Raw genomic sequence first — 27,363 nt, 5'->3', positions numbered from 1 at the left:
CAGCCTACGTCTTAACAAGCTTCCTGCCAAGAAGGAAGCTTTTATCTGTAAGGAAATTACTACACAACATGTCAGTAGACCCAACGTTTTCCTTGATGGAGAAAACCTTAAATTTTATACAATGCAAGAACCTTCTTGGGGTGGGAGTATAGATATCCCAGAGGCAGAGTACTTGCTTGAGATGCTGTGGTTTACTGTCCTCCATTCCCAGCCTCCTCTGGGGTACATTGCATGGTTACATTTCTAGGATATCTTTCAGGCTCAGGCTGTTTGTCACCTCTGAGGAATGGTGCATGGAGGCCCTGCATGGATGTTGGTTTACCTCTCCACTTCTCATGTCCGCTCCAGTCCCCTCTGCTCCCCTGATTCTCTGGGTTCAGCCTTCCAGTCCACTATGGAGACCTGAAGAGAAGCTGGGTAGCTTTATTTTCTCTGGGCTATGGAGCAGTGTAAAACTGTAGGCAAATCCAAGGAAGGCCTCACTACCAAGCTGGATGAACCTAACAGCTCTTGCATATATATAGGCTCTGATCCTTAACATTGTAACAGCTGGGAGAGGCCTCATGTCATGTATGGACAGCTGCTGGACTGGCTTCGGTACTTGGTAGCCTGGCAGCCTGTCATCATTGGCCTGGTACAAGGCATCAGCTACATCCTGGGCCTGGAGTAATCAGGAACCACATCATTGGAGAACCCACCTCACCCACCATGGACCTCAGGGCACTCTCTTTGCTGCCCACGAAGACTTGGGTGGGAAAGACTCAAAGGCACTTGGGCCACTCAGGACCTCCCCAGCTGTGTCTGGGTTGCAAGGGGGGAGGAAATGATGGAGAACCAGCCAGTGGGGCTGTCAGCAGTGGGGGCTTTTTAAAAGAAAATTATTTTGATGAATATATTTAAATTTTTTTATTGTGGAGCATAGGAATTGTCCCCCACCCCATAGCCTTACCCTCCTTGAACAGGATAGGGCAAAGCTGTTGGTTGGGAGGCGTGTTCTCACCTCTGGCTAAGAGCAATGGTGTGTTTTCTGGTGGCTGAGTGCCTCAGCCTACCCTTCCCCTCCCTTCTCCTTGCAAGGCTGAAGCCCAGTTTGCACTGTGTGTAGAAGAGCTCAGACTGGTGCCACAGATCAACACTGAACAGTGAAGGGTCTCTTCATCTGTCTGGGATATAAGATGGCTGTTGTACATGGCTCTGTTCCCTTTTTGTCTGGAAACTAAAGACTGAGTGTGGCAAAATCAATGACATTTCCAACTAGGGAAGCCCTGTGACCTCAGAATTCACTTGACATGTTTTGGGACAACTGGAAGAATGAGTAGTATGGATAACCTGCTGCCTAGCAGGGCTGTTGCCAGGCAGGGCATAGAAACCATCTATGTATAGTTGAGCTGTGGAAGCAGCTTTGGCAGCAATGAATGTTGAGCTTCTTGTGCAAATAGACCTTTCAGCCTAGAAGTGGTAACATGTGCCAAAGGCTACTCAGCACATCACTTCCTTACCAAAAGCCTAAGAGTGTGTGTGTTTGTGTATGCACATAGCAGATAGAGTAATGAATATCAGTTTCTACTAGTCATCAATATGCCCTTGAAGCTAAGCAGGGATTCCCAGACCAGGTAACATCCCTGTGTAGGCTTGGTCATTTGTGGGCTCTTCTTGGGCCCAATAATTGGAGTGGTGGGTGGATAGAAAGTAAGGCCTATGTGAGTATAGGTTCTGAAAAAGGGGCTTCTGAGCCGGCCTAGCCTTAGTCCTGGGCATCTGGAGTCACTAGAGGGCCTTGTGGGGCTGCCGCACTGTGTTTCTAGGGAGATGTGGCCGGCCCCTTGGAGGGCAACAAGAACCCAACAGGGTCTTGTCTTCCCCTTGACTAAAGCTCCCTGAGCTGGGCTGGAGAGCTAACAGCCATCTGCCTTGCTTTTCGCCACTTCTTTCCTATGACCCTGGGGTGTCTTGCCTCTTGTACCCCAACTTGAGAGCTGGGGCCTCATTTCCACACATCCCCACCTCAATGTGTGGTTCCTGTCCTATGACATTAGGGGCCCCGAAGCCTCACTGAGCCCCATTAGACTGAGGTGGCACTCCATTCTCACTGCCTGAGATTAGCACCCTGTTACCCCTACTACTTAGCCATTTCTTGTCTCCCTCCGTCCTCAGGGAAATGGGCACTGAGCAAAGGGCTCAGAGATCACTCTTCCTCTGCCTTACCCTCTCCCTAAGGCCAAGGCTGCCTTCATACTTTTATCAGTCCTGAATCCCACAACCTGCAGGCCACCTCTGATCTGCTTGCTCTAAGGTAAAGACCTAGTTCTTCTTCCTGCACCCCCACCCATCCTCCAGTGGACTGATACCCCCCCATCCCCAGGAGAGTGGTGGTCTTTTGTAAACTCTGGGTCAAACTCTTGGAGATGCTGGATTCTGAGGGAGGAGTTTTCCCTGCATTTTACAGCCTAGCGTTGCTCAAAGAAGACATGTGAGTGAGACAGAAAAAGACACGGCTTTTAGCCTCCTGCATCTGCGTCAGGTGTGCATGTTTATTCCAGGTGGATCTTCCAACCCTCACTCATCTCCTCACCTGTTGTCAACAGCTTTCTCTGCTGATCACAGAACCACAGACCTCACTCCACACACTCATCCACAGGTGCATGCACCAGAGACTCTGGCATGAGACTCTGAGAGCACAGCTTCGGATTTTACCTGGTTCTAGTTTGTTCCTGCCGAGTCCCAGCCCCTTAGCTACTCCAGCCAGTGTTGGGGAAGTGCCTTCCTGCTAATTCAGGGTCAACTGCGTGTGGCTGGGAGTTTTGTACACCAGCCAAGCAGGGAAGTTGCTATTTCCTGTGGTGAGAGTTTTGGGGCCAGGCGGCCACACTGAGTCTCGGAGCTCCCCAAAGCTCTTCAGGGCTTAAGAGCCAGGTAGGAAGATGTAGACTTAACCAGTGAGCCTGCAGAAGTGGTTATGCCTGTGCGTGTGAAGGGTGGATGCTGAGTGATACAGCTGACCTTGGGGCTGGGGAAGTGGGAAACCTGAGAGGCTAAGATGGTAATGGGCCAGTGTAGCCTTGAGTGTAAAAGGTCACGATTCAGTTTGGGGTCCCCAGTACCAATGACTATTGACTCCTTGGGCATTGACTGGAGAAAATAAAGTCTTGGCTTTATAGAAAGTTAGCTTTGAAGAGTGCAAGGGGACCACTGTCCACCCCTAGGCAAGACAGTGCTGATCTGTCACCCCCTTAGGGGCCTTAGTGGAGTGAGGTGGACAGAAGACCCCAGTGAGTTTGGAGAGGGGCCTGGGGAGTCTGTCCACTTTGAGTATTGGATCATGGGGCGGAGCAGCCTGCTTGGGATTGGGGCTCGTAGTTGGAGCAGAACTGAAAGTGAAATCACGGCTGGGAGCTCTTCCCAGCAGCTGACTGCATCCTGCTCTTCCCAGAACAAGGCTGTCAAGGGAGAGTGTTGCTTCCCAGGTAAGTCCCTGGCTCTTTGTGCCTTTCTCCTCCTTCCTAGTGGGTAGCATTGGATTGGGGCATGGTTATAGAAATGCTCTTTGGAGCTGGTATAAGAGGAAACTGTTACTAGGTAACAATAGTGCCGACTGCCCAGCTTGTGGCTCTAGGCCTGCCCTCTGAAGTACCAGAGGCTCAAATGGATGTCAGTAACACTGTCCCAGGTAAGGAACCTGAGAAGATGTGGGGTTGGCTGAATTTTACTCACCTTTTTCCAGAGGAAGTTACAGATACCAGACTAGCTAGCTCCTGACGCATTCATCATGACCACAAGACACAGCTGGACAGCAGGTAGGATGTGGGGCTCTGGGGTCTTCCTAATGGATGGAGCACTGTTGCTTTGGCTGCTGTGTAGCTGCTCTGGCTCTGGCTCCATTGCAAGGCTTCTTTACATCACATTCAGCAGGGCTAAAGGGTGGAGGCTGAAGGGTCTCCGCCCACTCTGATGCCTGGTGACAGTCAAGTAGCAGCTTGTCTCTGATCAAAGTAGCTGCTAGGATGCTGAGCTTTACATCTGTAACTATCTGTTCCTCAGACCCCAATTCTTGGTGGGTCCTCCTCCTGTACGTCCATGGTGTCATTCTGGCCAGAGCCACATCTGCACCTCAGACAACTGCCACTGTCTTTACTGGGAGCTCAGAGGACCCATGCTCATCCTGGTCGCCAGCAATTCTAACTAAGCGGTACCCAGCACTGGACGTGATCTGGCCAGAGGAAGAAGTGCCACTGAGTAAGGAATAATTATGGGAGCCCAGGAGGCTATAATTGTCAGAAGGCAGGCAGTGAGCAGAGGTCATGGGTTAGGTTGACTTGGGAGTGTACCTCCCATCTGCCAAGAAACACCAGCCAGGCCAGCTTGGCTCCCAAGTTGGTTCGTATAGGATTATAGACCCTCACATCTTGCCTTCGGTGCAAGGTACTCCAGGGCATGGCCCCTCTGCCCAGAGCCTGCCTGCCTTCTGGCCATCTCAGAGGACCATCAGCCTACTAGTATGACCCTGTGGGACCTGGTGTAGAATCTTAGATACTGGGCACTGTTTTAGAGAAGGTCTCCCGAGGAAGGGAGCACAGAAGTAGAAGAATTACATCAACTCAGGACATTTCCCTACATTCCTTGGGCTTAGGGAGATTAATGCCTGTATTTTCCTATAACGTTTTCCTACGTAGGTGGGGCACAGGTATGATAGGTTCTGATTCATGATTAAGGGAAGTAGGGGCCTCTGTTTCATAGAGAACTAACAGCCATGTGTGCTCCTAGATGGAACGCTGACCTTGTCCTGTACTGCCTGCAGCCGCTTCCCCTACTTCAGCATCCTCTACTGGCTGGGCAACGGTTCCTTCATTGAGCACCTCCCTGGCCGGCTGAGGGAGGGTCACACAAGGTGAGGGTCATAGCAGCTGGACTAGCAGAAGGGAGACCTCCCCTGCCACCCTCTAATGATTTCCTTCTGCTTCTGCAGTCGGGAGCACAGGAATACAAGCACCTGGCTACAGAGAGCCTTGGTGCTGGAGGAACTGAACCCCACCCTACGAAGCACCAACTTCTCCTGTTTGTTTGTGGACCCTGTACAGGTGGCCCAGTACCACATCGTTCTGGCCCAGATCTGGGTAAGGAACCTGAAGGAAGGCATCCAGGATGGGAGGAGCTCTGCTGTCTGGGGCAGAAAGGATGGGCTTTGCCAGACAGCCTGTAAGCAAGTAACCCTTCTCTGAGGTCAGCCAGAGACAGAAATGAGGAACTCAGGACTTCAGTGTTAGAGGGGCAAGAACTCTTCCTTAGCTCTGACCTTATATGCCTTTATTTCTCCAGGATGGGTTGAAGACAATCCCGTCCCCTTCTCAAGAAATCCGCTCCAGCCACAGCCCAGGACCCACATCAGCAGGGCCAGGGGTTAGCATGAAGCCAGCCACAGCCTTGACTGGAGCCTGGCTCCCATCTACCTGGAGGGTGAAGTCTCCACCATAGACTCTGCTTACTCCTGTGCAGCTGAGCCTCAAACTCAAGCTTCACTTCTACCTAGAATATCACAGTAATTAAATCAGGCCCTTAAAATTCCTCCTGCTTGTCCTTCTGTCCAACGCATCTCGTTAACTTTTCTAAATGTCGTCTTTATCCCACTGGTGTTCTGGAACCTCTAAAACCTGGTGGTGCCTTAGCCAAGCAATAGGAACTCTGCCTACAACTCAACATGACTTTCCACAAGCATGTCAGGTCTCTGACATTCTGCACCAATCCAACAGGTGAACCTTGGTTGAGATGTCCCTTTGGCAACATCTACACTCAGCTCTGGCCACAGTCTGCACTGACTTCATTATTATAGGTGGTTGTGCTTTCCTCACTCGCCCCAATGTCCTGTCCCAAGGAAGGATGGGACAATGGCTGCTTCAGAGCACAGTTATATCTGTAATCTCAGCAGGGCCATGATGAGCCCTCGTAGAGCGGCAACATCTCAACCAACCTCTGATGTATTTTAGGCTTTTCTACTGTCTGCAGGAATACTGCCTGTCTAGGAAGGAGCAGGGAATACTGTCTCTCATGCCAAGTAGAAATTCAGGATAACACAAACCCTTGAAATAGAAAATACCCCATAGTATTAGGAACAGGGGCCAGAAATGGAATGTGGAAAAGATTCTAGAAAATGTCCCAGGGAGAGTGGTGGTCTGAAGCCTCTGCGGGACCCCAAAGAACTGTAATTTCCCTCCTTCCCCCATACGCACTCAAAAGAGCTCAGCACTCAAGGGAGAAAAATAGACTTTATTTACAAGTAATAACATTTAGAAAAGATCCATCCCTGGCCCTTAAAAACCTTCCCATAGTTCCATAGCCCACCCCAGTGCAAGTCTGGGGAAGGTCAAGTGTGAGCTGCCGCCTATCCCACCCCTGAGACCCAGGACCCATCTGTCCTGGAAAAGAGCATCCTCCAGGCATCTGTGTCCTTGTGTGTAGATGACAGAGGTAAGAGCAGAGGCTCCTACCAGGTCATGCCCAGTCCTGGGCTTCAAGAGCAAAGGGCTCTGCTAGGCCCAGCTACCAGAAAGAGCACGAAGCATAGCCTGCTTCTCCAATGGTCCCTTCTAGGTCCAGAGACTAAGGAAGACTGTCTGGGCTCAAGAATCCAGCCTCAAATCTAGTTATGATGGAGAAGTAGACTTTTCTCCAAAAGGGGGGGGGGGGAGGAATTCAGGAGGCAAGATAGGGAGAATACCCCACACTGTACAAGCTCCAAGCCTCCTGGGCCAGCTCTGAAAAGATGCCTAAAAGGCACCAGTGAAGGTCCAGGTACCAGGCAAGGGTGCAGGCAAATACCACTGTCTCTGAGGGGATGGCCACCACTGGCCTGGGAGCTGAGAGAAGGCACTGAGGGGCAGTAGAAGGAAAAGGGCCAGGCTGAGGACACAGGCAGGGCCACGCACTGGTGGTGACTCTTTAGTGCTTTGCCTGAAAAAAGAGAGACAGTCACTTGGCCAGAGTAAGTCTTGTGTGTTGGCAACCTCTATTAGCTAGCTCAGAAACCCCTGCCTGGAACCCCTCCCTTTGTGTCCCATAAACACCTATCTTTAAGTCATCAGTGGCCAATCAGGCCTAAGAAACATGGGTCCTCAATTAGGAATGGCTAGCCAGACAAAGGGTATGGTACCTCTTCTTGTGCCTCCCTCCACCCCTCTCCACTGGTCTAGCGTGGCCCTGCCTTGGATGCTGCCCTATAGAGGAGTCATTACCTTGCCCTTGGCCCGAGGAGTAGCAGTAGCAGCGCCAGCTGTGGTGGTGGCAATGCGTGGAGAGCGGCGGGTTCCACTGCGAGTGTTGGGGGAAACTTTTGCTGGGGTCTTCTTTGAAGCTGCTCGCCGCAGAAGACTATTCCCCAGCTTCTTGGGTGTGTTAAGGATGCTGAAGGCCATTGACTGGCGCCGGTCCACCTGTGGGGTAAGGTCTGTCAAGCTGCTCCTTTGGGGCTGTGCCATCAAGGCTTCACTTGGCCCAGCCTTACCTGTTTAAGAACTGGAGCTGCTTTCTTCTGGGCCTCAGCAGTGCTGCTCTGCTTGCGTCCTTCATGCCGGTCCCTGGGAGTCATAGGGCGTGGGAAGCAGCTGGTAGCTTTCTTGGACTGTGAGGCAGAGGACAATTGGACAGACAAATGCAAAAGATGGCCTGCTTTCCCCATTTTTTTTTTTGCCTTCCCCATCTCCCCTTTCAACAGTCCCATCTGGGTATGTGCCCTTGGAAAGGGAGACTTCCCTCTACGTAAGACACAGGGAGCTGGTTCACACATGGAGGCAGTACTAAAGAGAACAAAACTCAGACGCTGCACCACCTACCTCAGGAGTGCCAGGACCCTGGTGGGTCTCTGTGGAGACCCGTTTGCGCTGCTGCCGGGTAGTGATGCCAACACCCTCGGCGATCTGGGCTGGCTGCATGCTGGCTCGGCGTAAGGTTTCCTGGGGGTCCCCTGTTTTCATCTCCTCATCAGTGATGGTGGCCAGGTTCAGGGAAGGCTGCGTAGAACAGGAAGAAGCAATCAGTGGGCCCCAGCTGTATGGAGCAGGAACTAGGGCTGCCACATAACAGCAGAGAGCTAGATCCTTAACATGCCTGCCTGCCTGCCTGCCTGTTGTTTACCTATACCTGGAACAGCTAGTAGTCTCAATCTGACTTCACTCCTGAGTGACAGCTGTCAACAACTATTCCATGTGGAAGCATGAGAGTGACCTTTGCAGGAGGCCAGAGACCCAGCACACACATTCAGGCTGGAACTTGAGTCAGTGTGGGAGGCCTTGAGGTGAGCCCACAGCTCACCCTGGACTCCAGAGGATAGCAGGTCTTCAGGTGCGGGGGGCATACTCGGTTCCGCTGCTGCAACTCTGCGATGCGGTTCCAATCATCCAGCTGCTCAGGCTCGTCCTGGCAAGTACCCATATAGAAGCTGTTCCTTCCTATGAAGGACAGGAAGTTAGGCCAGACACACCTGCAGCTAGTTACACACTGTCTACTAATCTGACCAGACTTTGTGGCCACTGTTCCCTCCCACCTTCCTGTGTCAATGACACAGAACAAAGGGGCACACCCGTCCCAGTCATTTGTCTCATGGAGGCACGCATGCACTCGTGTGGGAGGTCAGAGGAGTGTCAGAAGCAGAGGCTGCAGTATTTATTCGCCTGCCAAGGCTTGGTGCCCCACACCAAGAGCAAAGGAGGGTCCCTAGAACCTAAAGGGCAACTCCCAAGAAATTCCTGGGCAGCCTGATTTTCCCAAAGCCCACTGTTTCCCAGAAAGTAGCCTGAAGGACTTGTACAAGTGTCAACTACCACGCTGGGAATCTTAAGCAATTGGTGAGCATTGTGCCCCAGACTGCTGGTCTGCAGTCCTAGGATAGTGGAGGCCCTGAGATGGCAGGGACAAATGAGGGGCAGCAGGAGGCCTGCCTTGAGCTTGCCTCTTCCCTATGCCAAGGCCCACTTGCAGTCTTGTTTGGGGTCTCCTCACCTTGAGGGGCCCCACTGGACATCCTGGCCTGGGAACGACGAGCAGAGCTTCGAGTAGTAGGCCGGTAGCCAGGCAGGCTAAGCAGAGCGGAATTGCCATCATCAGGAGAGCCCAAGCGGGCCAGAGACTGGGTGGAGGAGGTGGCTCGCAAGCTGGCCCGGGAAGCAGGGGCAGACTGTGTGCTATAGAAGGATGAGTTGGCACTGTCTGGCTCTTCCACATCTAGTTTCTGGAAGGATGAATCATTGCAGTAACACTATAAAGCACCACCTTCCTCTGCCCCCAAAGCACCCAGATGCCACAATACATCTGTTGTTTCCACATTGCTTTAAAGGGTCTTTAGACTGCAAGCATATAAACAGGCCACACAGTACTTGTAAGAAAGATGCTGAGTTTGCCAAGACTCTACCCACAATACTTTGAAGGTGGCATACCTTTGAAGGTGAAATACCAGGCTATTTCTGAGGTAAGTAAAGTTGAGTACCACTAGTCAAACCGAAGTAGCTAGGCTAGAGCCAGAATCCTTATCTCCTGAGCTAGCGAGCTAGCTAGTTGGTCTGGCCCACAACCTCCGCTCTCCCTACACCCAAGTTTCCTGGGGTCTGAACATCATCTACATTTTCCCCCAATTCTCAGTAGTAGAAGGCATAAAAGCACCTTTCCATCTATTCTCCAGTCCTCAAATAAACAACAAAAAAAGGAGAACCCAAGTCTTGAAGCAGCAGTCCACTGAGGGCCATGCCAAGCAACATCCTGGCTGCATGGGGTTGCTAGAAGCTCAGCGTTAGCTGTTATTTCCTATATTCTGCTCTGCCTTCCTCTCAGGCAGGTGCTGCCCTTCTCCAGAGAAGAAATCCTAAATTAGTTAAGACCTTTCCCATCTGTATTTTAAGAGCTTGTTGGTCATCCCTGAATTTTCTTGACTAATGGGATGGAACTGGCATTAACATCTTGCAGCCCCACGCCCAGTAGCCTAACCTTGGTCATGGTAATGTTGATGATTTGTGTGGTACGCCGGCGAGCAGAGCGTGTCTTACGGCCAGAGTCAGGGAAGGCATCACCCAGGGAGTCCAGGCTGCTCTCCAAGGGGGCCTGACCCCGAGCAGGAATGGGGGTGAAGTAGAGACTCTCCAGGGATTCCACTTTGGGGGGCAGGCGCTGGGAGATGGGTGAAGCTGGCTCTCCAGGGACACTGGTGCCATCTGGCTGGGTACGAGGCAGCTTGCTATAGAAAAAACAAATCAGCTGAGATGCAGTTCCTGGGCTAGAAGGCATTACACCTGTCCCCTTGCCCCAAAGTGTTTCTTACACTTCTAAATGTGGTAAAGCATACTATCACTGATACTTCAGAGATCTATAAAGAGGCCTTGATTGGGACCATTTTAGTCCACTCTTGGCTGCTTCTAACCCCTCATGCTGCAGTCTCAGATCTCTACTGTAGCCTAAACCCTGAGCTCCAAACCAGACAGCCATAAGCCCAGACCTCACTCAGATGCCACAACTGTTCCACAATTATCACGCCCCACTCGAAACCCCTCTGCCTGTTCTTCCTCATGTGGCTCCTAGTTTAATAGGCAGAGACCTGCTCACAGTTCGGCCATGAATGTGAGTGGAATTGACCTCTCCCACCACCCTGTCACAGCCAACATTCTAAGAAGCTCTTCTAGCTGTACACGGTTCCATGTACACACCCTTCCCTGGTCAGCCTGAGCTCATCTCACCTGGACTGGAAGAAGCTAGAGAATGGTGCCAAGCAAGGACTCAGACCAGGCTGCCCGGTTCAAACCTGAGCTCCATCACTGTGGAAGCTTAGGCCAGTGATGGCCCCTTTAAACCCCAGTTCTATCTGTTTAAGGAGATATAATGAATATAGCCTACCTAAGATGGCTGTTAGGGCATGAAATAAAGTTGTAACTGTTCTAACTATTCAGAAACAGCTGCATACAGTTAGTGCAGTACAAATATTTGACAGAAACAGTAACTACCTTCTAACCTTGACTTCTATACTATCAGGAGACTCTAAGATACAAATCCAACCTTGTAGTCCTCAATTTCAGCACTTCTGAGGTTCATCAGTCTTTAGGATCAAATCCAGTCAGGCTTCGGGGCCTCAGGCCTACTCTGCCTCACAGTACGGGGCTGCCCAAACCTGTGCAATCTATCAAAGCTCATAAGAGAGAGCATTCTCCAAGGCCTTCCTAACTGTTCTACTTCTTAGTGCCCTAAGCATGCATCCGTCATCACACTCAAACCACAGACTAGAACAGCATTCACTCAGTGAACAGGCACAGGGTAGAAAGGCAGGTCTCCTGACCTAGCAACACTGCATGGGGTTCCTTCCTCCAGGCTCAGATCCAGGCTATCAATACTTAAGTCCAGCTGCGGTTTCTGAGGCTCACGGCTCTTTAAGGCATCAGTTGCCACCTGGGATTTGCCCAAGTCTCGAAGCTGCTGGTCTGCATGGGCAACCTGGGAGGTAAAATAAAGAGAAGTCTAGAGTAAGGTTGGCCTTGAAGAGGAGGAGATGGACTCCGACAGTACAGGGTAAGGTGCCTCTGTTAAAGTAGATGCTTACCTGTGCCTCCAGGCTGCGCACCTGAGCACTAAGGTGGCGGCAGGCCTGTTCAGCCTCCTTGGTCTTCAGCCCTGCCTGCTGCAGCTCACGGCCCAGACGTTCACCTTCAGCCCGAAGCTCCTTGTTCTCCTTCTGCAGCTGCTCCAGGTCTCGAAGCTGCTCCTGCAGCTCTTGGTTCTGCTGCTTCTTGGCATCATAATGGGTCTTGGCTTTCTCCATCTGTGTGGACAGATAGGGTGGGTAGGTGTGGCAGAGCCTAGCGGTCAGGAAGAAGGACAGCAGGCCGGTTCCTGTCCCCTCACCTGTAGCTTGTAATGCTCAGCTGCCTGTTCCTTCTGGCTCAGCTGGGTCTGCAGCTCATTCAGCTGGGCCTGGAGGCGCTGGACCTCCTGCTGGCTCTCACCTCCCTGAGCCTGGAAAGCCTAAGAAGTCAGTCAAAAAAAGGCAGCTCTGGTTAGTCCACCCAAATCCAGTCTCCAGAGGTACTTCACAGTCCTTGAGGGACATATTCTCTCAGGATACCTAGGACCCCTCAGCCTAACACATACATTCCCCCAACCGCAGCCTACAAAACAATTACATTCTCCCTCCGGGCTCTCCTGTGGACATCCTGCTGACTTTAATACTTCTCACAGTCCTGCCTGCCATCTATGAGACCAAGCACCAAGTATTTCACCCCCTCCCTGTACAAGAGAACAGAAACTGATCTCAGAGAACACCCTGGTGGGGAGAACACAGTGGGAGATGACTGCAGGTGCACACTCAATCGCAGAACTCACTTCTACAAACCACTCCGAGAAATAACTTTGATCCCTGTTTTAGAGATGAAAAGAGTTCAGAGATTTAGGCAAAGTGATCAAGGCATAGATATATAGCCCAGTGGTAGAGTGCTTTCCATGCACAACGAGGCACTCTACCACTGGGCTGTATACCTATGTCTTTGTTTGTTTTAATTAATTGAAAAGCATAGATGGCTACAAGAGAGAAAGCAGGCCTTTCTGTGAGAGTTCCCAGAAGGCAAAGCCAAGGTTTCTGAGATCCAGGACGGCCCCCAGGGTGCTTCTGCTGTGGCTCCACGCCACCCTAGCCCATGAGCTTAGAGAAGATGTTCCTCCCCGCTCTTGCAGTCCGAAGGTGGGCCTGTCACACATCCGTCCCACCTTGAGCTTCTGCTGCTGCACCTTGCTGGCTTGATCATACTCTGTCAACTTCTTACTCAGTTCTTCCACCTGAGGAGTAGAAAAGAAGAAAACAGACAGGAAGATTGAATTCCCTTGATATAATGACTAATCTTGGTATTCAACTTGACCACGTCTGCAATCAACTAAAACCCAAACAGCTGGGCACATCTATGAGTGTTTTTTCTTGATCATATCATCTAAGGGAAAACCCACCCTAAACTTGGGCTACACCTTCTGGTGGCAGCCCACATAAAGACAGGGAAGGAAGAAGCTTTTCCTCTTTGCCTGCTTGCCCTCACTCTGGCTCCAGATGTGCATAACCAGTCTAAAGGTCTCTAAGTGTGCCCTGGAAGAATTAAAACCAAAATCCAAGTCCCAGCCTCAGGTGTTAAACAGTTAAATTAAGGGTATTTATTGGTCAAAGAAAGGGACCCTGTAAAGGGATGGAGATGTATGGGATGACCCTACTGAGGCTAAGGACTTTTTAATCTCACATGAAGTAGTCTCCCCACCCCTAAAACCTCCTGCAATAGTGTCCTCTCTGCCTTTGCCTGTGAGATTTAATCCTTCATTGTCTGCCAAATCAGCAGTGACTTGCCAGGCAAGACAATACTGCACTCTCAGGACCCACCAATAACCAGACATAAGGCTAAGTAGGCTCCTACAGGGACAACAGAAAATATAGTCCATGAGGAGGTACACTTCACCACTAAAGAGCTAAATGACTTCTAATTCTTTCAAGTATAAGTCTGGGGAATTTGTGTGAGAATACATTTTAAGGGTGTAGGATAATGATGGAAGGAACACAGAACCAAACCAGGCTGAATTTATTGATATGGGCCCATAGAGTAGAGATTCTGGTTTAATATGAAAGCTTACACAGTTAAAGATGGCTTCCTGAAATAGAGCTTGAGATGCCTGATCTCCCTTGGATTAGTGTTGATGATTATTTTTAAGCTCAGGGAAACTGCTAGAGTGGGTATGCTGTGTAAAGACTAGCCCTCCATAGTGGGAAGGCCCAGAAGATATGCCCTTCACTAATCTTCTGAGAAGCAAAATAGTGAGAGGCACCAGCACATTTGAAGAGCTTTGTCATCTCTCTTTTGCTTGTGCTAGACCTTAGGGTTGGAGATCCTCCTGCTCAGTTGGATGAATTAAATGCTGTGGGTTTAAGTGGACGCCGGACTAGGAGGAGAGGCCAGGTGACAGCACTGAACTGAAAAGGCAAAGAGATCATAGTCCTAACAGGCAGCACAGGAAAAAGGATTTTTATGGTGGCATGACTTGTATGGAACTTTGGTACTGGCTAATCAGTCATGGTGTTCCCAGGCATGAAACAGATAAGAAGCCTACTACATTTTTGTTTGATCTGAATAAGCAGAAAAAATTTCAAATGAAAGAAAGGCTAAACTGAATTGTAGCAAGATTCTTGGACCTGTGAACCAGACTTAAGCCGGTTTGCAGACACAGAACCCCTTGAATGTAGGGATGGTCAGGTCCCTTGGAGGAAGAAGCCTGAGAAAATATGTTAAGTTTTACTGTTAGCCTTTCTCCAGTCCTTCCCCAGAGGGACCTATGGCCTTTTACACGGGGAAAGGAAACTGTACAGCAGGGAAAGGAAACCAATCAGAGTTCCTGAGGTCTATTGGTCACTGGTACTGAATTAATGCCGATTCCAGGAGATCCCACAAAACACTGTTAAAGGTCATTGTTAAAGGAGGCAGAAGTCCGACTCACAGTGGGTTCCTGAACTCATCCTTGTGCTTGTTTTCTGAGTTCCAGAATGTATAATTGATAGATATACTTAGAAGTTGGCAGACTTCCCACAGTGCTTACCTCACCTGTGGAGTGAGGGCTGTTAAGGTTGGGAAGGCCAAATGGAAGCCTTTAGAGTTGCCTCTACCAGGGAAAATAGTGACCCAAATACAGTTTCACATCCCAACTGCAGAAATTAGTGCCACCATCAAGGACTTGAAAGATGCAGGTGTGATAGATGCCACCATATCTCCCTTTAACTCTATCTGGACAGAGCAGAAGACAGATGGATCATGGAAAATGACAGCTGACTATCAAAACTTTAATCAAGTAATCCAATTGTAGCTGCTGTACCACATGTGGTGGCCTTACCTGAGCAAATTAACACATCTCCTGGTAGATGGTATGCAGCTATTGATCCCCAATACCTATTCATTAAGGACCACCAGAAGCAATTTGCTTTCAATTGGCAAGGCAAGCAGTATACTTTTACAGTTTTATCTCAAGGACATATTCTCTCCAGCCCTGTGCCATAACTTAAAGTTAGAAGGGACCTTGATCATCTGTCTCTTTCATAAAACACACTGGTCCGCTCTATGGACATTATGCTGATTGGACCAAGTGAGTAGGGGTTAGCAACTACTTTGGGCTTTGTTGGTAACATATGGGCATCAGAGGATGGGGTAATAAATCCAACCAAAATTCAAGGGCCTTCTACCTCAGTGAAATTTCTTAGGAGTCTAGTGGTGGCACATGCAGGGATATTCCTTCTAGAGTGCAGGATAAGTTATTGCATGTGGCCCATCCCACCATCAAGACAGCAACAAAAACATTTAATGAGCCTATCTGGATTCTAGAGACAGCACATTCCTCACTTGGGTGTTACTTCTGCCCAAATCCCAAATGACTTGGAAAGCTGATAGCTCTGAATGAGTCCTGCTGCATTAGAAGGCTCTCCAACAGGTCCAGGCTGCTCTGCAGGCTGTTTACCCCTTGGACCACATGATCCAACAGAACCAGTGGTACTCAAAGTGTCAGTGGCTGATAGGGATGTTGTCTGAACATATAGGTGAATCACTGAGGGATTTTGCAGCAAGGTTCTACCATTATCTGCAGACAATTTTTCTCCCTTTGAGAGAGAGTTCTTTGGCCTGCTATTGTGCCTTAGTGGAAACAGAACATCTGTGAGTCATCAAATTACCATGCAACTTGAGTTGCCCATCATAAGTTGGGTTATTATTTCATCAACCAACCCATAAAGTAGGATGTGCATAGCAGCAACCCATTATCAAATGAAAGTCATGTACATGGATCGGACCCAAGCAGGTCCTGAAGGCACAAGCCAGATACATCGAGAAGTTGCCCAAATGCCTATGGTTTTGACTCCCATTACAATGCCTCCTGCTCCCAAGTATCCCCTATAGCATCATGAGGCCTGTCCCATGACTGACTGAGGAGGAGAAGATAGGGCCTGGTTTACTGAGAATTCTGCACATTTTGTAGGCAGCACCCAGAAATGAACCTGGAGCATTACAACTCCTTTCTAGGACAACCCTGAAAAACAGCAGGTAAAAGGAAATGTTCACAATGGGCAGTACTTTGGGCAGTAGACATGGTCATAAACTGTTTAGAAGAAAAAAATGGCCAGATGTGCAACTGTTCAGATTCATGGGCTGTAGCCAAGTGATTGGCTGGATGGTCAGAGACTTTGAAAGAGCAAGAAGAAAACTGCTGAGAAAGACATCTGGGGGAGAAGTATGTAGATAGATCTCTCCAAATGGACAAAGGACATGAAGATACTGTGTCCCATGTAAATACTCATCAAAGAGTAACGTCAGCTGAGGAAGAGTTCAATAATCAAATAGAGAGGATGACCAATTAGCCTCTCTTCCCCAGCCACCCGTCATTGCCCAATGGGTCCATGAACAAAGTGGCCAAATTGCAGAGCTGGAGGTTATGCATAGGCTCAACAACAAAGACTTCCATCACCAAGGCTAACTTGGCTACAGATGCTGCTGAGTGCCAGATCTGCCAAAAAGAGAGACCAACACTGAGCTTTGTCCTTACTGGAGGAGATACTTATTCTGGTTATGGATTTTGCCTTTCCTGCACATAATGCTTCTGTCAAAACTCTTATCATGGACTTATAGAATGCCTTATCTTCTATCATATTCCACACAGTATTGCTTCTGACCAAGGAACTACTTGCAGCCAGAGAAGTATAACAGCGGGCCCATGTTCATGGAACCCACTGGTCAGCCTGATAGAATGATGGAATGACCATTAAAGATCCAATTACAGTGCCTGGAAGGTTGGGGTAGGGCTCTCCAGAAGGCAGTATATGCTTTTATCAATGTGCTGTATATAATACTGTTTATAGTTATGGAAACCAGTTAAGGCAGTAGTTCTTAATCTTCCTAATACTGCAACCCTTTAATACAGGTCCTCATGTTGTGGTGACACCCCCAACCCTAAAATTATTTTTGTTGCTACTTCGTAACTGTAATTTTGCTATTGTTATAAACTGTAAATATCTTATATGCAGGATATCTGATATGCAACCCCTGTGAGAGGGTAGTTAGACCCCAAAGGAGTCACGACCTACAGGTCGAGAGACATTAAGGCCACAGACCAGTGGTAGAAAAGAGGATTATAACTGATAGTAGTCTTTCCCACCTTGTTAAAACTGTGTCTGTGTACACATAAACATATTTTAAACAGACGTCTTTTCTTTCCTTAGTTTATCATGGAATGTAGCATCAAATGAGATAATATCAGTTGTTATATTTAAGTTGTGAGGCACTAAAAGAATGTTCCTCAAGGGACACTGTCATCTGTTCTAAAATATATAATGTGTTTGCAGTTGTATATGGGATAGTTATAGCCTGTGAGGCATAACTATGACCTATTTTCATTTGAAAATTAAGAATGGCATAAGGTGATAAGATCATGGGTCAAGTTGACAAACGAGGTAGACTTGTATGTAAATGGCTAATCTTGGTTTTCAACTCGACCACATCTGCAATCAAATAAAATCCAAGCCAGGCGGTGGTGACGGACGCCTTTAATCCCAGCACTCGGGGGGCAGAGGCAGGAGGATCTCTGTGAGTTCGAGACCAGCCTGGTCTACAAAGCAAGTTCCAGGAAAGGCGTAAAAAGCTACACAGAGAAACCCTGTCTCAAAAAACAAACAAACAAAAATCCAAGCAGCTGGGCATGTCTATAAGGGTTTTTTCTTGATTGGGGCATCTAAGATGGGAAAACCCACCCTAAATCTGGGCCAAACCTGGTGGCATCCCACATAAAAGGGAAAAAAATAAAAAAAATAAAAAAAGAAGAAGCTCTTGCTCTTTGCCTGCTTGCCCACAATCCTGCTGGTAAGTTTATCTATCCTGCAGCTGAGACATTTCTCTGTTGGTAAAAGAACCTACTTCTTTGGGACTCCAATACAGACCAAAGACCAGCTGAAACATCCAGCCTTATGGACTCAACAACTACCAGATTCTTTGCCCTTCCATCAAGAAATAGCCATTGTTGAACTAGCTAGACCACAGCCTGTAAGCTACTCTTTAATCTCCTTTTAATATATATAGATTCATCCTATCAGTTTATCCCTCTAAAGATCCCTGACTAAAACACTGGATGTCTAGACTAACCAGAGGGTTTCCCCAGACCATTATTCTCAGGCACTTTCTCCAACTTCTACATGGGTGGCAGCCTGCTGCCCAAAGGTTGTCAGGGCAAGAGGTGGCCCCAAATAGATGTTGCCAGGGCCACCTGCCTAAACTCATTCCTAGTCTCCAGCCACCAAAATCAACAGCTGACTCTTCAGAGTCACCACCTCTCCACATCCCCACTACATACTATTTCCAAAACCTAACCTAGAAAAGTTGGGGGCAAGAACAGAGCAGCTTACGGGGTTGGAGAGATGGCTAAGTAGTTATGAGCACTTGCAATTCTTGTAGAAGACCCAGGTTTGGTTCCCAGCTCCCACATGCCAGCTCATAATGGACTATTAACTCCAGTTCCAGGATCTCTGACACTCTCTTCTGGTCCCTGCAGGCACCAAGCATGCATATAACACTAACACACACACACACACACACACACACACACAGAGAAAAAAAAAACAAGGTATTCTGGTGCTCTAACAAACACTGTCAAAGTACATTCATTCCTCCCTCCTCCCCAAAAACTGCCAAAGCAAAGCTCCCAGACCTCTTTCCAATCTCCAAGGGCTGTTAGAGGCATGCTAGCAGCATATTCGCTGTAGTTAGCATTGGAAGAATAGAATGCTGAAAGACAAGAACAGGGGCAACACACACACCCAAGCCCCTCCCCCATCTATCCCAAAGGAGATCAGCAAGGGGGTTAGGAGAAGAAGAGAGATCCTAACAGACACAAGCACCCCTGCTTCCTCCAGGCATTCTGGGAGCTTAGGCAAGAACAGGCAGCAGAGGAAGAGGCAAAAGGCTCCATTGCAAACTGCTTGCTTTCCAATATGATTGTCCCATTTCCTTAGAATGTGACTGGACTGGGGAGTGGATGAAGTGTTCTCACTAAATACCAGCTCTGTAGCCTACCAACTGGGGAGGAGGGAGACAGCTGAGAAGGAGGAAGGCAGGCAGAGCACATGGCCCATCTAGGGAAGACCCCTTCTACTTCTTTCAATCTTAGTTTCCTGTTCCAGAAAGCTCTATTTGCATGAGACTCTGGGATAAGGCGCCAGAGAATGCTGAGTGAGTATTCTGAGCTCATCATGTTCCCTATCTTCCAAGGGCTGCCTCGTTTATCACCTTCATACCATGGATAAATCCAGACTCTGTGGGGAAGAAGGACAATAACCTAAACAAGGCCATATAAATCTGTCCTTCCTCTTGGATTAGTATCCCTAACTCAAAACGGGACTTTGGAGGTTTTTGAGTCACATGGACTGACTCTGTTACCAGTGCAGGTCTGGGAAAGATGAAGCTAAGCTCCCCCTTGTCTCTGATAGGTAAAAGGAAAGTGCAGAAAGGAAGAGGCCGACCTGGGATGGGTAGGATGAGGCCCAAGAGAGGGCCTAGAACACTGTACTCCTGGGCAGCCCGGGCCTGGACTCCATGGCTTGACCCTGCCCTTTCACAAACAGTTCACAACAGGAGCTGGCGGAGCAAGCTGCAGCCGGGGTCATGCACCAAGACTGGTCACCGCTTAAGCAGCCAGCATCTATCGAGAACCCCAGGCATTACCTGCTTAGTCTGCTCTCTCTGAAATACCTCTAGCTGCTCCACCTGTGCATGGGGGAGAAGCAATGGAAACAGTGAGGTGGGGCCACTGCCAGACTGACCTCAGTGGGCTCTGACCCTTCTCCCAGAGACTAGAATATGGAGATGGAGACAGAGACAGACAGAGAAAGAGAAAGCCAGCTGGGGCCAAGTAACAGGATCTAGTATGCCTGTTCTCACAACTCTTGGGAGGTGGAGGCAGGAAGATTAAGAGTTCGAGGTGATCTTTAACTATATAGTGAATTCAAGGCTAGCCTGAGTTACATTAGACCCTGTTTTAAAACACCAAACAAACAAAAGCCAGTTTGTCTGCTTCAACTTGACTCTTCAGAATCAGCTTTTAAGGAAAAGGAGGAGGCCACAGATATTTTTGTTGTTGTTTTTTAAATGGGGGGGGGGGGGATGGTTGGGAGAGGGCTGTGGGAGTTCAGACAGGGTCTGACTATGCAACCCAAAGTGACCTCCTCCTGTCTTAGCCTCCCAAGAGCTGGGACTACAGGCATGCACCACTGTAGGTTATCATTAACATTCTCTTTAGGACAACCTTTGAAGTCTATTAGTCACTTTCTTTTTATGCTACTCAGTGAATGAAGGCAGGCAGGCTACTGCAGTTCAGAGCTGGGGAGGGAGGGAGGGAGGGAGGGAGGGAGGGAGGGAGGGAGGGCGGGTTACAGAATGTAGAGGACATAGGATGGACAGCTTACCTGGGCAGTGAGTTTCTGCCGCTCTTCTTGGAACCTCTGCCTTTCCTCTAGGACCTTCACCTTGGCACCTTCGTACTTGGCAGTCATCACCTCCAGTTCCCGGGTAGTACTCTGTGCTTCTTGCCGCATTTCAGCCAGATGGGTCTCAGCATCAGTACGCACAGCTGCCAACTCCTGGACATACTTCTCCCGGGCCTGACCTAGCTCTACTTCCAGAAACTGCCGGCCAAGGTTGGCCCGCTCTCCCAGCCCCCGGTTCTCCTCTGCCAAGAGGCCATGAGCCTTCTTCAGCATGCTCAGTTGTTCTGCATAGCTGGCCTTCTCTGCCCGAAGCTGCTGGGCTGCTCGCTCCTGCTCAACCACTTTCTGCCTCAGAGGCCCTAGCTCCCCAAGCTCCCGCTGTGCCCGCAGCAGCTCTGCCCGAAGGCCACCAGCTGCCTGCTTGCTCTGCTCTATCTCCTCTTGGTGGCGCTTCTCAGCGGCGGCCTGCTCAGCTTGCAGCTGCTGACAAAGGTGCTTGGCAGGCAGCAGCTCGCTTACCAGGGCCTGTGTGCTGGTATGCTCCAGCTGCAGGGCAGAGAGCGCTTGCTCCTTTTGGAAGAATTTCTCCTGCCAGGCCTTCAACTCCTGGCCCAGTTCCTCAGCTCGCTCTGCCTGTGAGGCCAGCTCTTGTCGCAAGTTCTCCGAAATCACACGCTGTTTCTCTACCTCCTCCCGGAGGCTCTGTACCTCCTCTCGTAGAGCTGAGCTGCGTTCTGCTGCTCTGGCACTACTGCTGGCTGTTTCTACCTGCAGCAGGCGCAGCCTCTCTTCCAGCTTTTGGCTCTTCTCTGATTCAGCTACAACCAGGCGCTTCAACTCCTTGCTCTCCCCCTCCTTCTCTAGGACTTGGCGGTTCAGGATGGATACCTCCTCTTCCAAGCTGCTGATAAGGCTGCTTTTTCTCTCAGCCTCCTGCTGGCCACGGGCCACCTGGGCCTTCCACTCTTCCTCAGCTTTGCTATGGTCCTGGGCTTTGGCACGGAGGGCTGTTAACTCTCTCTGGGCTGAAGCTGAGGCAGCTTGACTGTGCCCTAGCTCCCGAGCCTGCTCCTCTAACTGACCCTGCAGTGTCTCCAGGACTTTGTCCCGCTCAGCCCGGGAAGCACGCTCCGACTCCAGGCTGTGTGTCAGGCCTTCGACCTGCTGCTGCTGCTGCTGGCACCGCTGCTCTAGCTTGCTGACCTCTGCCTGAAGGGCCTCCAACTCAGGGCCTGGTGCCTCTGTCTTTCTAGCTGTCTCCAACTGGGTTCCTGGGCCAGAAGTACCTTCCCCACCAGTACCTCCTACAGGGTGCTCTTTTTCTTTCTTGACTAACTGTGTTCTCAGCTGTTCCAAAGTCTGCTGAAGCTCCTTCAGCTCTGTTCTTTGAGTTGCCTCTTGCTCACGAAGCTTGGCAAGCTCCTGGTCTTTGCCTTCCTGTTCCCTCAGGGCGTGGGCCAGCGCCTCTTGCAGGGCAGCAAACTCTGCACGCTGCTCGTTGAGGGTATTCTGCAGCCGCATCTCAAGCTCTGCCTTGGCTGCCTTCTCCTGAGCTAGGTCGGCTTGGGCCTGGCCCCGCTCCTGGCTCAGCCGTGCCACCTCCCTCTCCTGCTGCCCACGCTCTTCTTGCTGCTGCCCCTGGCTCTTCATCAGTGCTGCCCTCAGCCCCCCAAGTTCATTGCCCATTTGCTCAGCTTCACGTTCCACAGCCCTCAGCGCTGCTTGTGTACTGGAGAACGGCCGTCCCCGCTGTTCGTCTTGCCTGTCAGACTCTCTGTTTCCAGCCCCTGGGGGCTCTTTGAGTAACTCAAGTGAGGCCGTCTCCTGCTGCTCACCTGCTTTGAGCACCAAGGTCTTCAGGCAGGCCACCTCCTTGTTAGTGGCAGCCATCTTCTCCTGTAGAGTTGAGAGATCACCTGCCAGCTTCTGAGCCCTGGCTTCTTTCTCCTGAATCTGCTGAAGGGCCCTGGCAAAGCTGGCATGAAGCTGGGCGAGCTGACTCTGGCCCTCACTGTGGCCCTCTCCTGCCTCCTCCTGCACCTCTTGGCCAGCCTTCTCACACGCCCCCTTCAAAGCCATCAGTTGTTCCTGGAACAGGGCACTGTATCTAGCCTCCTCTTGCTGTTGAGCTTCAAACCGCTTCTGCCAGGTCTCAACCTCCCTGACGAGCTGCTCAGTCTCACTCTGGGCTCTATGCTGGGAGGCTGTGGCCTCTGCCAGCTCACAGCGCAAGGCTTCAGTCTCAGCCTGATGAGTCTCCTCAAGCTGCTGTAACCGGGCCTCCAGCCCCTTTCGCCCAGCCTTCTCTTGTTCTAACTCCTTCTGTTCCCGCTCATGCTGCTCCATCAGGCTTCGGGACTCTGTCTCCATCTTAGCAACTCGGCGCTGCTGCTCCTGCAGGAGATCTGCAGCCCTGCGCTTCTCCTCTTCAAGGCTGCCTTTGGTAATCTTCAAAGTCTCCTCAAGGGCCTGGAGTTGCTCCTGGAGCTGGACCTTCTCCTGGATCACTTTCTCTCTCTCAGTTGTTTTTTGCTGCTCAGCCTTCAGCTGGGCCTCTAGCTCTGTCACATGAGCTTGGGCCTGACGTTGTTCCTGGTGGGCCGCTTCAATGCTGGCATGGAGTTCTCCTACCTTTTGGCTCAGCTCTGCCTTTTCCCGCTGGACCTGTGTGACCGAGGACTGTGCACTATCCCTAGCTTCATTGGCAGCCTGAAGTTGCTGCTGCAGACTCTCTAGCTTGGCAGCCTTCTCCTTCTCCAATGTTTCCAGCTGCTGGCGAGCAGTATCCCGTTCCCTAAGAGAGGCCTCTCGAGCCTCCGCAGCAGTGGCCAGTTGCTGGGCGAGATCCTGCCTGGCTGCCTCCTGCTCCTTGGCTGCCTCTTCCAATTGCTGCTCCTTCAGCCTCAGGCTGCTGCTCAGCTGCTCCACCTGCTGCCGGAGGCCCTGGGCGGCCTGTTCTTGTTCTTGCAAGGTCTGGACCATCTGAGCCTGTTCCTTTTTGGCCTGTTCTTTCAGGCTGGCCAGTTCTTGATCCTTCTGCTGCTGCAGGGTGGTATTAAGTGATGTCAGAGAGGCCACCTGGGCAGTCAGCTGAGCCCCCTGAACCTGGGAGGCCTGCTCCAGCTCCTCCTTGGCTTGGGTGAGGTTGGAAATGGAGCTCTGCAGGTCAGCGACCAAGGAGGCCAGCTGCTGCTTTTCTTCCTCAAAGTGGCCCCGCTCACTCACCAGTGTCTCTACTCGGGCTTGGAGCTGGGTGTTGTCTGCAGCAAGTTTGGCTGCCTCTTGCTTCAAGGTTTCCAGCTGTTGGGATAAAGAGACAAATGGGGATCAATGGAACACCAAGAACCAACTCCATCAAATTGCCTTACTGGCTGCTTCTGTCCATTCCTACCTGCAAGGCATCACCCAGCACCTCACCCTTCTCCTTGGCTGGGCTCTCCCACAGTTGAGTTGCTCTTTCTTCCAGCTGGGAAAGCTTTCCCTGAAGGATTTCATTCTTCTCTTCAAGACATTTCTTGGAATAAATAAGAGACCCATGTAAACAGAGAAGTGGAATAGTCACCTGATTACCACACAGGCCCTCACCTCACACTCATCAAGAAAGATGCGAGACTTAATCATCTTGTTACCTAGATCTCTCTTTGCCTTGACTCAGAAGAAAACCTCTCAGAAACCATAGGTCTGAGGTGGAAATGATGGCTCCCCAAAACTCAAGAGACAGACATGAGAATCAAGAGTTGAAAAACCAACCTGGGCTCTAAGACCCTGTCTTGAGAAACCATGGGTCTGGACTTCCCAAGAACCTGACTTTCTGCTCTCAATTCCGTGGATGAATTAAGTTGAAATGGGCAAAGCATACTTTCAATCTCCTTGCCACATAGCCTTCCTCAGACAAACCTTGACTCACATACTACCCAAATGCTTAAAAAATGGCTCAGGCATCTACACCAGCTGAGCCTCATCTGACCCAGCCACACATCTACTTCCCCTCTATTGTGGGTACAAAGCAATATGATAGATAGATCTCTGAACTGCTAATCCACCCACAAGTCTGGGAGGGAGCTATTACTGTTTCTTTCACAAAGGAAGCTCCTGCTTCCCAGATTCTAAGAGCTATACCCAAGAGCTAGATAGTCAGCAAGTGGCAGAGCTGGGCTCTTAATGACAGCAACCGTATCGCGGATTGAGCATCCCTAATCTGAAATCTGGAATGCAAAATGATCCCAAATCAAAACTTTCTGAGCTCCAACAAGACGCTAAAAAATGCCAGGCAGTGGTAGCGCACACCTTTAGTCCTAGAACTCGGGAGGCAGAGGCAGGTGGATCTCTGTGAGTTTGAGGCCAGCCTGCTCTACAAAGTGAGTTCCAGGAGAGGCTCCAAAAGCTACACAAAGAAACCCTGTCTTGAAAAATATAAAATAATAATAATAATAATAATAGTAATAGTAGTAGTAGTAGTAATAATAGTAATAATAAAAGATGGTAAAAAATGCTCTGGATTTTGAACAAAGCTTGTGGCAGAAGCCTGTAACTCTGGTACATAGAAGACAAAGACTGGAGGACAGTCCAAAGTCAGCTTGGGCTACAGAGCTAGGCTGCTTTAAAAAAAAAAAATTCCTATTTTAGAATGATTTAGATTTTGGATTAAGGGACAAGCAACTTATAATGTCTATGCATATATTCTGAAATGAGAAGACCTACCTCTGATACACTTATGATATCAAGCGTTTAGGCAAAGAATACCCAACCTGAATTCACAACTAATTCACTAAGAGCTTATGAGTCACCCTTTAGTCTCACAATAGTTAGCAGGGCATCATTCCCCTTAGAGACTGATTAATTTTTCCAGGCCCCACACTTTGCACATCACAGAGTTCACCGGTATACTGCATTTAGCCTATTACAACAAATCACAAAACCCTGACAAAGCAACTCATCACTCCATCCAGGACCCAGCGAAGTGGTGGATTACATGTATAAAGTTGTGGCCAGCTCCACAGCCAAGGGTTACCTTATCCTGGAGGGCTGTGCTGAGCTCCTTTTCCAGATGCGCCTGCTTCTCCGCCCACTCCTGAGAAGCCTTGTTGTGCTCCTCCATCAGGTCGTTGAAGGCCCCCTGCAGCTGTTGCAAGTGGCTCGAAAACTCTCGCACCTGAGACATGAGCAGGATGAAAGCTGGCACCCCCTCCAACTACTGCTTCAAGCCCAGGCCCTGGGCCTCCAAAATCCTGCCACCTTCAGTCCAATCACAGCCAATGAGATCTCTCATTCAGGACCACACATCAACATGTAGGCCCGCTGGAGCACGCTGCAGGAGCCAGTAACAAGGAAAGAAACTACACATGCAGGTAGGTCTAGGGAGGGACTAAAGCCTAAGCCAGGTTCTAGGCAGTCTTCTCAACATTCTTGGGGAAACTTCTGACCACCTCAGTGTTGTAGAATCTTTCTTTAAGGTGTGTTACATTTGTTTATGTTGAGGAACATTGTTTAATGATGCAAAGATATGTTACATTCTTTTATGTTGCATTTGTTTAACTCTGTGAAGCTGTGTTACTTTGCCTGTCTAAAACACCTGGGGATCTAATAAAGAGGTGAACGGCCACTAGTGAGGCAGAAGAAAGGATAGGCAGGCTGGCAGGCAGAAGGGATAAATAGAAGGAGAAATGTGGGAGAAAAAGAAGATCAAGGAATGAGAGAGGAAGGAGGAGGACTTCAGGGACCAGCTACACAGTCAGACACAGAGAAAGAAGGAAAGAAAAGGAAAAAGCCCAGAGGCAAATGGTAGATGGGATAATTTAAAGTTAAGAAAAGCTGGTAAGGAATAAGCCAACCTAAGGCCAGCTATTTATAATTAAGAATAAGCCTCCATGCGTGATTTATTTGGGACCTGGGTGGCGGGCCCCTCAAAGAGTAAAGAGTTAAAAACAACTAACACCACCTTAGCCCAGAGGGGACTCTATGCACAGCCAGCCCTACTCACCTTAAAGGAAAGATCCCCATTCTCCTCAGAAAGTTGGCTAATCTTTCGATCCATCTGGTTCTTCTCTGTCTTCAGGTTCTGACACCGCTTCAAAGTTTCATGCAGCCGCATGGTAAGGCTGCCAGAAGATGAGCAATCAGAATGCTGGCCCTAACTGGGCAGCAGGGACTGGATGTTGGGAGGAGGGCAGAAGAATCATACCTCTCATTCTTGCCACGGAGCTCCTCAACCTCTCCGGATTCTTGAGAGCTGGCTGCCTGCTTCTCGCTCAGCAAAGCCAGGTGGTCAATGCGCTGCTGCATCATGGCTATCTGTGCATCTGCCCAGGGCAGGAGAGGAGGCAAGAGTCAGCAAAGAACCAGGAGATAGGAAAAGAGCAAAGGAGGCACACAGTGTCCATTCCACAGAACAATGACATGGTACAGGAACAGAACCCAGAGTCTAGGAGGCCATCCTGACACCTGTGTCAGGGCTGAGCCTGAAGCCTCACTGTCAGCAGAAGGGACAAGATGGTAGGCAAAGCTGTCACCAAGGCTTCCTTCCCTGGATGCAAATCCCAATGCCCCCATCCGAGTCCCCATGTAGTCCGTCAAGGACCTACCCTTCTCAGTGAGGAGCTTGAGGCTCTCTGATAGCTCCAGCTCCAGCTCGTCCCTGTTGTTCCTCTCATCCGCCAGCTGTTTCTTCAGCCGTCTCATCTGGAACTGTGGGGTCTGCAGGATGTCACCCATAGGGGAGGATGGAGAACCTGCCAGGAAGCTAAGGAAAGAGGTGGCAAAGATAACAGACTAAGAGCCTAAGGTCTGAAGTTAGCAGCAGCAAGCAGGGAAGGGACAGCACCAGTGACCATAGTCAACACTAGTGTGGGAGCCCAGTGTGCTGGTTTCTATCTACC

The 27,363-nt window shown here is 49.9% G+C and overlaps 3 protein-coding genes across 10 annotated transcripts in view; 2 read left to right on the top strand and 1 right to left on the bottom strand.

Annotated features, from left to right (window-relative positions):
• Rnf121 (ring finger protein 121) overlaps nt 1-893 on the top strand; it is a 75,625-nt gene extending 74,732 nt beyond the window's left edge. Inside the window, exon 9 of the mRNA XM_036187576.1 lies at nt 550-893. Within this exon, the coding sequence (XP_036043469.1) occupies nt 550-670 (121 nt within the window). The 3' untranslated portion in view covers nt 671-893. The remainder of the gene's footprint in view (nt 1-549) is intronic.
• A 68-nt stretch (nt 894-961) lies between these two features.
• On the top strand, nt 962-5,560 carry LOC118583868 (interleukin 18 binding protein). 3 transcript variants are annotated; one of them, XM_036187613.1, is made up of 6 exons: nt 962-3,464; nt 3,722-3,794; nt 4,039-4,233; nt 4,762-4,885; nt 4,964-5,111; nt 5,314-5,560. In XM_036187613.1, the coding sequence occupies exons 2-6, from the start codon at nt 3,767-3,769 to the stop codon at nt 5,467-5,469; spliced, it is 651 nt and encodes a 216-aa protein (XP_036043506.1). In that variant the 5' UTR covers nt 962-3,464; nt 3,722-3,766; the 3' UTR covers nt 5,470-5,560. The 3 variants fall into 3 exon arrangements, with proteins under 3 accessions (XP_036043506.1, XP_036043495.1, XP_036043487.1); XM_036187602.1 differs by having other exon boundaries at nt 962-3,794; XM_036187594.1 differs by having other exon boundaries at nt 962-4,233.
• A 678-nt stretch (nt 5,561-6,238) lies between these two features.
• The window catches only part of Numa1 (nuclear mitotic apparatus protein 1), a 73,710-nt gene continuing 52,585 nt past the window's right edge, over nt 6,239-27,363 (bottom strand). For 4 of the 6 annotated variants that reach the window (XM_036187522.1, XM_036187531.1, XM_036187513.1 and 1 more), the window contains exons 9-26: nt 27,070-27,227; nt 26,670-26,787; nt 26,469-26,586; nt 25,500-25,640; nt 23,880-24,002; nt 20,468-23,788; nt 19,728-19,769; nt 12,721-12,789; nt 11,863-11,982; nt 11,561-11,779; nt 11,300-11,454; nt 9,964-10,210; nt 8,986-9,214; nt 8,299-8,435; nt 7,821-7,997; nt 7,493-7,609; nt 7,224-7,421; nt 6,239-6,942 (exon numbers count right to left, since the gene is read on the bottom strand). In XM_036187522.1, coding sequence (XP_036043415.1) covers nt 6,931-6,942; nt 7,224-7,421; nt 7,493-7,609; nt 7,821-7,997; nt 8,299-8,435; nt 8,986-9,214; nt 9,964-10,210; nt 11,300-11,454; nt 11,561-11,779; nt 11,863-11,982; nt 12,721-12,789; nt 19,728-19,769; nt 20,468-23,788; nt 23,880-24,002; nt 25,500-25,640; nt 26,469-26,586; nt 26,670-26,787; nt 27,070-27,227 — 5,701 coding nt within the window. In that variant the 3' untranslated portion in view covers nt 6,239-6,930. The remainder of the gene's footprint in view (nt 6,943-7,223; nt 7,422-7,492; nt 7,610-7,820; nt 7,998-8,298; nt 8,436-8,985; nt 9,215-9,963; nt 10,211-11,299; nt 11,455-11,560; nt 11,780-11,862; nt 11,983-12,720; nt 12,790-19,727; nt 19,770-20,467; nt 23,789-23,879; nt 24,003-25,499; nt 25,641-26,468; nt 26,587-26,669; nt 26,788-27,069; nt 27,228-27,363) is intronic. The other 2 variants (XM_036187539.1, XM_036187534.1) reach the window with 2 other exon arrangements.

This window comes from Onychomys torridus, chromosome 1 (assembly GCF_903995425.1).
Source record: "Onychomys torridus chromosome 1, mOncTor1.1, whole genome shotgun sequence".
NCBI classification, from domain to species: domain Eukaryota; kingdom Metazoa; phylum Chordata; class Mammalia; order Rodentia; family Cricetidae; genus Onychomys; species Onychomys torridus.
Note: the sequence above shows the minus strand (reverse complement) of the source record. Positions and strands in the feature narration are given on the sequence as shown.